The sequence below is a fragment of the Haliotis rufescens genome, unplaced genomic scaffold, assembly GCF_023055435.1.
Source record: "Haliotis rufescens isolate VD_foot unplaced genomic scaffold, xgHalRufe1.0.p SCAF_10, whole genome shotgun sequence".
Taxonomy (NCBI): domain Eukaryota; kingdom Metazoa; phylum Mollusca; class Gastropoda; order Lepetellida; family Haliotidae; genus Haliotis; species Haliotis rufescens.
In genome coordinates, this window is record NW_025963780.1 from 7734471 (window position 1) to 7744060 (window position 9590).

The 9590-nt window shown below is 40.0% G+C and overlaps 2 protein-coding genes across 2 annotated transcripts; one reads left to right on the plus strand and one right to left on the minus strand.

Moving 5' to 3' along the window:
• The first annotated feature begins 3823 nt into the window (after positions 1-3823).
• On the plus strand, positions 3824-6242 carry LOC124138639. Its single transcript, XM_048386725.1, has 2 exons — positions 3824-4233; positions 4594-6242. Exons 1-2 carry the CDS (start codon positions 3910-3912, stop codon positions 6076-6078), a joined length of 1809 nt encoding a protein of 602 aa, XP_048242682.1. The 5' UTR covers positions 3824-3909; the 3' UTR covers positions 6079-6242.
• A 30-nt stretch (positions 6243-6272) lies between these two features.
• LOC124115552 lies at positions 6273-9290 on the minus strand. Its single transcript, XM_048386728.1, has 3 exons — positions 8797-9290; positions 8218-8330; positions 6273-7895 (listed from the first exon to the last, which is right to left on the minus strand). Exons 1-3 carry the CDS (start codon positions 9011-9013, stop codon positions 6765-6767), a joined length of 1461 nt encoding a protein of 486 aa, XP_048242685.1. The 5' UTR covers positions 9014-9290; the 3' UTR covers positions 6273-6764.
• Positions 9291-9590: the final 300 nt, after the last annotated feature.

Genomic DNA, 9590 nt, shown 5'->3' on the forward strand with positions numbered 1-9590 from the left:
CTCTGTAAGGTTTGTAAGCCTAAATTTCATTCAATGGCCTGACCACTGTCTGTAGAGTAAGGCATTCGTTACTGATGACGTCACTGGTATCGATTCCGGAGATGCAAAGTACGCAAGTATCGGTCTTCATTGGGCGTAGTTAGCATGGGTCTGCCTGTTCTTGGCTTGTCTTATGTCTGTAACGTTGCATCAGATTAGTTACAGCAACACAGGAGCAACCAATAGTTCCAGCCATGTGGGCATGGATGGCTCCCATCGGTATCATACCCAGAGCCCGCTTACGTCATGGCATTTCTGTAGTGTTTTTAATTTTGTCTGTGTGAGTGTCTGACATGCCGTCCGTATCATTTATATACCCCTTCTGCACGTGTAGTTTCGGCTGCCCCAGCGGCACGTGTTTTTTCGCATTTTCTACAAAAAAAGACTTGCCGTGGACGTATATCACTTACTGCTCTTTCTTTTAGTATACATGCAGATTCTTAAAACAGGCTCGTCACCCTTGTCTGATGATCCTGCTAAATGAATTCAAATCTTGTAAACGATCAATTAAAAAAGATGGACGTAAGCAGGTTTGAAACCAGATATTTGTTATCTGTAAACAGTTAAGTGTCGATCTTATCTGGTTATGGTGCAGCATTGGATATGTACGGGACGAAAGGCACCTTTCGATGTATGCCTATTTAGTCTCACCTATTCACGAAAGCCTCTTAGCGCTACGAAACCCTAACCGCTACGACCTAGTTTAGGATGTCCTAGCGACATGTTTTACGACCGTTTCATAAAGGCATCGTAAGCCCCTCTTAAGATGGGAGTGAGATTACGATTTACGACATCCTAATATGCATAGCAATACTATGCAATTCAAGGTATTTAGAAGTGATACAGATAAGGAGGAGAATATATGGATGTCAACTTCTTAATTATGAGGAACACAACGTTTCGGAGTATATGCTTACTCCTTCATCAGGTTAATGAATGCCTTACTTACTTACTTTACTTACAATCAAACCCTCTCATCCAAAACTTAATAAACCAAAACATCAGCCCCAAAAACCAAGCTCTAGCTCGTAAACACCCCTTACTTACCCCAATATCCCAAAGAATAACAAACTACCTAAATGAACACCAAATTAAAAATCTTAAACAAAACTGCAAACAATCCAATATCTTCACCCCTAAACTTAAAATACCCAAAATAGACACAACACTAGCTAGCCAAATAAATAAACAAACCGACCCAAACATAGCTAAAACTACCACACTAGCATACATACACGAAAATTGGCCAAATTGGTGTCACATTTACACGGACGGATCCTCAGATCCGACCTCCAAACACACAGGTTTCGGAGTCCATACCACACAACCAACTAAAACCACACAATCCTTCCGACTCCCAAACAACCAATCAATATTCAAGGCAGAACTAATGGGCATGGCCTCAGCCCTCCATAATCAAGAATCCAAAAAACACAAAAAAATCCTAATACTTACCGACACCCTAAGTGGACTGCAAGCCCTCCAAAACAAAAATACCAAAAACCGACCTAAATTAATAAATCAAATACTTAAAAGCTCCAACGACCTAACTAAGGCAGGCAAACAAATAACCTTCTTGTGGATACCCGCCCACGTAGGAGTATACGGTAATGAAAACACCGATAAAGCAGCTAAACTATCCCTCAAAATCCCAGAAATAAGCTTAAACTTACCCATCTCAAAATCAGAAATTAAAAGTGTAAACAAGCAAAAAATCACAAAAAAATGGCATAACCTATATCTAAACTCAAATAGCCAAATCAAAAAAGTGCTCAGCAAACCACTAACCAAACCAAAAATTCTCAATCCATCCAAAAAAATCGACAGAGTAATCACTAAACTCCAAACAGGCCACACCAACCTAAATAACGACCTAAAAATTTAAAAAAACACACTACAGGTAACTGCCCACACTGCAAACAACCAGAAACCCCAGAACACGCACTCATCCACTGCACACACTACCTAACACATCGAACCGCATTACAAACCACCCTCAATCTAAACAAGGCTCTAACTCTAGAAGCAGTACTAAACCCACAAAATAAACTTGAAAACTTCAAGGCCTTAGGCGTATTCTTAATAAAAACGGAACTAATAAAACGCATCTAAAAACACAATAACCTAAATAAAAATATCACATAAACAAACAAACATCCACCATACCCAGCTCCCTTAGTTCACCTCCCCAATCCCATCGGCATCTATTCCAAATCTCAAAATTCCCAAATTCTATATATTCTATATAACCCCTAAAACACCCCTCTTGGGTTGCACAGACCACTTTCGCCCCTTTCGGAAACACATTAAATGGCCTGGCCGGGCCCGTGTGCGAAATACGCATCAGTCGGAAAGCGCACGTTAAATCTCCAAAGTAAGTAATGAATGCCTTACTTACTTACTTACTTTGGAGATTTAACGTGCGCTTTAGTAATGAATGCCATGAGGTAGAGAGCTTATATATGTACATGTAAGGTCAACAAAATTAATAAGATGAGACAAGGTGGAAAATAACAAAGGGTAGAAACTAACAAGGGAAGCCAACAGATGATTGGCGCTGATAGGTAATTAGCAATACACAATGGAAGCCAACACTTTACAGTAATTAGCGCTGATGGTATGGAAGCCAGTACTGGACCATCTCAAGGAAACCTTCACCTCCCTCAACAGCTATCCTGCCCACCTAGTCTCCAATACCATCCGCAAGACCCTCAAGAACTCCTACCCCAGGCCAAAACATCTCCTTCGCCCATCAGAATCACCCTACCCTACCAAGGCCCTGTCACTCATAAGAATTCCCGCCTCATCAAGAACAAGACAACATAGATGTCACCTTCACTAGTGGGAAGTCCATCAAGACCCATCTACAAGCTAATGGCAGAGGCACAAGCAGCGCAAGTCCCAACCCCCGAGGATGTATATACCAGATCCCCTGCAACTGTGGTCACCAGTACATTGGAGAAACTCTCAGACCCCTCAACACCAGACTCAAAGAACATCGGACCTCTGTTAACAAACTCGACCTGAAATCCGCTATTACCTAACACATCTTGAAGAACCAAAACCATAACATCATGTGGGAAGCCACCAAAGTCCTGTCTACCAACTGGCGACAAAGAAAACTTCAAGAAGCCATTGACGTCAGGGGACACCAGCCAGCCATGAACCGTGACCAGGGAACATATCTACCTAGTGCTTGTTCCCAGGACTTATTGCTTTGATCCGTGTTGATCTTTCTCGGTTTCTAATTACCTAGCTGGCTTCAATTTGCGCTTGCTATGTCCATTCTTTCACCTATCGGGGCGGTCGGGTAGCCTAGTGGTTTTAGGGTTCACTCGTCACGCCGAAGACCCGGGTTTGATTCCCTACATGGTTACAATGTGTGAAGCCTATTTCTGGTGTCCCCCGCCGTGATATTGCTCAAAACGGCATAAAGCCATACTCACTCTTTCACCTATCAGTGCTAATTACCCCCGGCCTCCCGTTTGCCCAGTGTCCATTATACCTATTACTTATCTATGATAACTTAAGTACTGGCTTCCATACCATCAGCGCTAATTTCTGTAAAGTGTTGGCTTCCATTGTCTATTGCTAATCACATTTAACATCACAAACTGGACCCCAGAGGAGATATCGCTTGGGTGAGATCAAGCGATATCTACACGGGAGCCGACTGTATTTTACCAGATACTGCTACAAAAAGGACTACAAAGATATAGAGGGTTTTCAGAGTTATCCCGTCATGCCGTGCGCGCCGCCATGTTGGTTGTATTCGCGTCCCTAGCAACAATATAGCGTCATTAGCAGCACACTCGCTCTGCAATCGTTGGCGTCTATCTGCTCCTATTTGTCATCTCGCAATCGTCTGTAATGGATAATTACGCTAATTTATTGGACAAAGTATATCGTATAAGATATCACGAGAAGACTGGTGTGATCGACAAAGAAGATCCGTACAGGATTCCGAAATCGAAATGGAGTGACGACCACAAGCATTTGCCGGCAACTAACTACATCGACATCGTCAACTATCTGGTATTCAGTCCCAGTCCTTTTTGTAGTTTATCAGACATCAGAAACTACAGGAGCTTGGAAGCATATGATAGATTTGTATGTGGTTGGGTACGAGACATTGTCTCGTATGTGCATTTGTCCGTCGAAGATGGAAAGGCCATTCACGTTGTGAAGTCAAAAGTAAGTAAACAACAGCTTACCTACATCCTATACAACTGCTACTGCACAAGAGCCAAGCCAATACATAAATGTGTGTTTACGTAGTGATAACATTCGGGTGGGTTACGTGGATATTATAAAGCGGTTAGACAAATTAAATAACAGCTGGAGATAATATTTCAGACAGAATCCAAAATGTCTTCAGCAAGTCATTGAAATTATACACATGCAAATTACCTTCACAATCCTTTCATGAAACGTCTAAATGCTCAGTCCATTATTATGAAGTATTAGAATTGAGAATACTATCATTTTCATTCACTTTTTAAATGTAAATTTTATATCTGAAATAAAATTAACTCCTCCACTGTATGTTTACAGGTAATGCATTCCCAGCGCTTGAATGAAGCTCCATTGCACCCCTGGTTCATCACTGATGACACGGGCAAAGTTTTGTCAGCCCACTGCAATTGTATGGCAGGTTTGGGAGAATCGTGCACACATGTAGCAAGTGTGATGTTTGCTGTTGAAGCTATTGTTAGACTAAGGGAAAGTACCACCGTAACACAGGAACCAGCCTACTGGAAACTTCCAGCTTTGATGAAAAAGGTTGAATATGCATCTTTAAGAGACATTGATTTTACCTCTTCAAAGACATTGAAGAAGAAACTTGACTTATTAATTGATGATTCATCTGCTACATGTTCAAGTTCATCGAGTGCTAAACTTACCCATAAGTTAGGACCTGCATCTACACAGAATTTTGACACCTTTCTTCATACTATTAATGCAGACAGACCATCTTGTCTAGCAGTTCATAGTGATTATAGTCATCAATATGTACCTGTACCACTACAACCACAATTTCCACAAGTGATTCCTGAGCTGTTTGATGAAAGTCTGGTTGGCATCCCATATGATGAAGTTTTAGAACACTGTCAGAATGTTTTAGATCAGCTGAGCATCACAGAAGAGGAGGTTACAGCAGTTGAAGCAGCAACAAAGAACCAAGCAGGTTCCCCACTTTGGTTTCAGTTCAGGGCTGGACGTATAACGGCATCAAAGATGAAAAGCGCAAGTCGTACATCATTGTTGGACCCTTCTAGGAGTTTACTTCGCCATATCTGTTACCCGACTGAGGTCAAGTTTTCTAATCCAGCTACAAGATGGGGATGCAGCCATGAGGTAACAGCAAGGGATGCCTATGAGAAATTATCTTGTGAGCATCACCATAACTTCAGTGTTGAGGAATGTGGTTTATTCCTTAGCTGTGAGTATCCACATCTTGGTGCGACTCCTGATGGTATTGTTGACTGTAGCTGTTGTGGAAGGGGCTGCCTTGAGATTAAATGTCCTTACTGTGCAAAGGATGACTTAATTGATAACAATATAGTATACTTAGAGGAAGTTAATGGGTCACTGCAACTGAAAAGGGACAGTCAGTACTATTACCAGGTGCAAACACAACTATTTGTAACAAATCATGATTATTGTGACTTTGTTGTTTGGACAAATGATATTTTTATGGAGAGAATCACACCTTGTGTGGCCTTCTGGCAACCAGTAGCTGATCAGGCGATGCAGTTCTTCACATCTGTTATTCTACCAGAGATTGTTGCACGACACTTCTTGAACACCACATGTGAAAGGGTTGCTCCAGAAAGTGTTGGGGAAGAATTGTTTTGTACATGCAGGACACCAGAAGATGGAAGCAAGTATGTTGGCTGCGATGGGAAAGAATGTACAGTGAGATGGTTTCACTTCAAGTGTGTTGGTCTTGTACGAAAACCAAAAGGAAAATGGTTTTGTAAAGATTGTTCTTCAAATAACAAAGGAACGAAGCGCAAACACAATAGTGAAGAGTGATGTGTGATTTCAGTAACTTTACCTGATCCTTTTAACTTTTCAGTGTGACTCAGTCCTCACTGTTCTGTAACTGAGCTGGCAAACCATGTCTTAATGAAACTTGTTCTCAAAAGGATATTCATGCGTTATAATGTTGCGCATACAAAATGTACAAATTAAAACTATAAAAAAACTGACCTTTTCTCATGTTCAGAATTAGATTTATTCCTACATTTGACAGATTGTACATTGGATCAGTAATTCAAAGTCATATGTATGAAATATTTGCTGTTGATCTGCCAAGTAGGTCAAAGACATACTAACACTAGTTCAAGATAATTTTGCAGCAAAATCACCAAGTTAAAAGAAATATCAGTAATCACATTTCAATGTGAGGTTATTTCATTAACAATTAGTTTTATCTGATGTAACTGCATGACCTGTTTGAATGATAATACATTCATGATGAAATTATCAATTCATATTGTTGAAACATTTTTTCAAGTGAACCACAGTGGTGCTTGGCACAGAATGAACATGGGCTAATCTGAATCAGATGTATTGCCTATGCAATACAATGGGATTTTAGGTAACACTAAACATGTCTAGGTGGTTTTATTCCTGAATCATAATAATTATGAAATCATTAAACACACTTGACATTTTGTTTTTGTATTTAATCTTTTACAAGTATAAGTAATAAACTTTCACTGGAATGGAACAACTGATAGACACATGTTGGTAAGTGCACAGCAAACATGGGCAATCTTATCAAGAAGTGGAACAGCATCAGTACTCTTGGTCATCAGGTAATCAATGGGAACAGTGCTGCTGAGTATCATATATTTTTGACGGACACTACCAATAACTCTTTCTACATGAATTCTCACATTGGCAATCTTTCTTGTCTCCTCAACTTCAGTGCCACTTAACTGTGGTTTACCTCGTGTAAAAGCTGGGATCCTTAACTCTGCACCACAAGAACCAATAATTTCTTGTATATCAAAGCCTCTATCTGCTAATACTATATCACCATGTAAAAGATGGTTGGTGAAATCACTATTACTTGTCAAATACTTATCACTAACACGACCTCCCCATCCCTCAGAAATGTAACTTACAGAACCTTGGGGAGTGATGCCAATAAGATACTTTACAGTATTATGATGCTTGTACGTTGACCAAGTCTGGGTTCGAGCTGTCAAATTGGATGGCCTATCAATAAAAACCTCAAAACAATCTATTATAACAGACACTCTGCGTCCAAAATACCTTCTGAATATCATTGGCATTGTTTTCCATAAATTTTCTCTATCAGGCCAGAATACAAGTCGTTTCAAATTGATGTACAAGACATCCATCACCTGATTAAATGTCCTGGAAATAGTAGCTTTACTGACACCAAACCTATAACTTAGGTCAAGAGTGGGTAAATTCAATCGGAGTCTCATTAGTGTAATAATAAGCTTTTGAAATATTGTCAGTGATGAATGTGAAGGTTGACTAATTCCATATGATACTAGATTGAACAATGCAAGTAGTGATACAAAGGATGGTAGACCAGTATAATATCGTACTTTATCATCATCACCATCAAAATCTTCAGTATTATTTGCTTTCATTTTATGCACTATCTTCTTGAGTAGAAGATTCTCGTGTTTTAAAGATTCATTTTCTGATTTAAGAATGTCAATTTTAATCTTGCAACTTTTAAGTTCCTCTTCAGGTGTAATGTCCTGATCCACTGGTTCAGCATGTTCAGCATCCGGTTCTGCCTCACTTTGTTGCTCTTCTTCATCAAATCGCAGGTCACGGAGTCGTGTCGCCTCCTTGCGTCCCTAAATAACAAAGAGCAGTAATTTTTAGTAAAATACATGTATTTTAATTACACTGATATAACATGTACACTTAAAGCATGACATTGATGTTTTCATATTTTTATCCCAAACAGTGTTCAAAATTAAACATGAAACTCAAGAAGTCCTGGCAATAAACCTAATGTAACCAAATGAAGATAGAGGGGGTATGTTTCATACCTATGCTTTATAGCAACAATAAATTAACCTTGCAACCCTTAATTTTTTTCCCATGTGTGTGTGCCATATTTCTACCACTAGACAAACCACAATCAGCCTAATTAACATTCTTAGTTAAGTTCACCTGTAGACGGAAGAAACGAGAACCCATGTCGCCTTTGTCGCCCTTGTCATAGCCAAGTTTCACACTAGGTATCCAACCTGGATGGGTGTCCTGATACAGGGCTGATGGAGAACCTGGAGAAGATTATTTATTTATTAACATTAACCATGACGTATTTACAATCACAACAACACAATTAATTGTATGGAGGCATATGCAGTTCAGACATGCTCCACATTGTTTACAGTTATCAGTGACAACATTTAGCCCTGATGGCCTGGTTGAAATAATGACCACTGATCACCGAGGATAGTTATATTGTCACCTTAAAAATGCTACTGCAAAGACAATTTAAAAAAAACTTATTAATGTCGTACCACAAAAAAATACATTCGCTACAGCAACGCTAGACATGGTTTTATGAAGACAGGGAAAGGCCTGGTAGATCTAGTACTATCTACCTTCTGATCTAGGCCTAGTACTAGGGCCTATCTACCTTCTATCCGTTTCAAATATTGAAAGCATACTCGGTTTCGAAGGACGGCGGAACATAATTTCGCACTACGAAAAACCTACCTGTCATACACATTTCAAACTTACCGCCGACAAAATGATCGCTGCACACACGCATGTATCGGGTGTCCTTGAATGCGAGATCTTCTCTGTTGACAGCTGCCAACCACAAACGGCGCCGCTTCTGACTCAGATCCCTCGTTTTGTCATCACTGTTATTGATTACAGCAGGGAATCTGAAAAAACTCTTCTTGTCTCTGTTTGCACGATTGCTGCAATTTATAACCGCACACGAAACTGGCATATCGGCAGGTTGAAAAAAATTCTCCGGCGTGTTTACGTTTCGCGCTTGTTTAGGTTGACAACCAACATGGCGACCGCGCACTGCATCATGGGAACTGAAACCCCTCTATAGGCACTACGTCAGCCGTTCAACTCCCCTTAAACTACCCCACCCATAAGTTCCTAAATATATCCATTTACCCACAATAATCCCCAGTCGACCACACTGTTAAAACTACTTTTTACACTTAAGACACTGCTTATTACTGTCTACAAACTGACAGTTGGAAGAATGATATTGGATGATAAATAGAATCTCACCCTTAAAAATTGTGTCTTTTGATATCAAATACATGTATCTGATAACAAAAGACACTCGGGTGAGATTCTCTATATCAGCGCCAAATAGCTGTTACACATCGACATTCCACCAATAGCTCCTGAGTGTGATGGTTTGAAGCGACAACAAACTGCATCGGCAAAAAAATTGTAACTCTCTTGTGTGGAAACACGGAAGATTGTAATATTAGAGTTGTTCCCCTTCGAAACGGCAGACGACATAGAACTATATATTATGGGCGCTTCTGCACTAAAGATAA

Bases quoted from the DNA above. Each gene is read 5' to 3' on its own strand.
- LOC124138639 (XM_048386725.1), top strand. From the start codon at position 3,910: ATGGATAATTACGCTAATTTATTGGACAAAGTATATCGTATAAGATAT. The intron at 4,234-4,593 runs GTAAGTAAACAA...GTATGTTTACAG, and splicing joins TTCACGTTGTGAAGTCAAAA to GTAATGCATTCCCAGCGCTT.
- LOC124115552 (XM_048386728.1), bottom strand. From the start codon at position 9,013: ATGCCAGTTTCGTGTGCGGTTATAAATTGCAGCAATCGTGCAAACAGA. The intron at 8,331-8,796 runs GTAAGTTTGAAA...AATCTTCTCCAG, and splicing joins CAGCGATCATTTTGTCGGCG to GTTCTCCATCAGCCCTGTAT. The intron at 7,896-8,217 runs GTGAACTTAACT...TTTGTTATTTAG, and splicing joins CTCGTTTCTTCCGTCTACAG to GGACGCAAGGAGGCGACACG.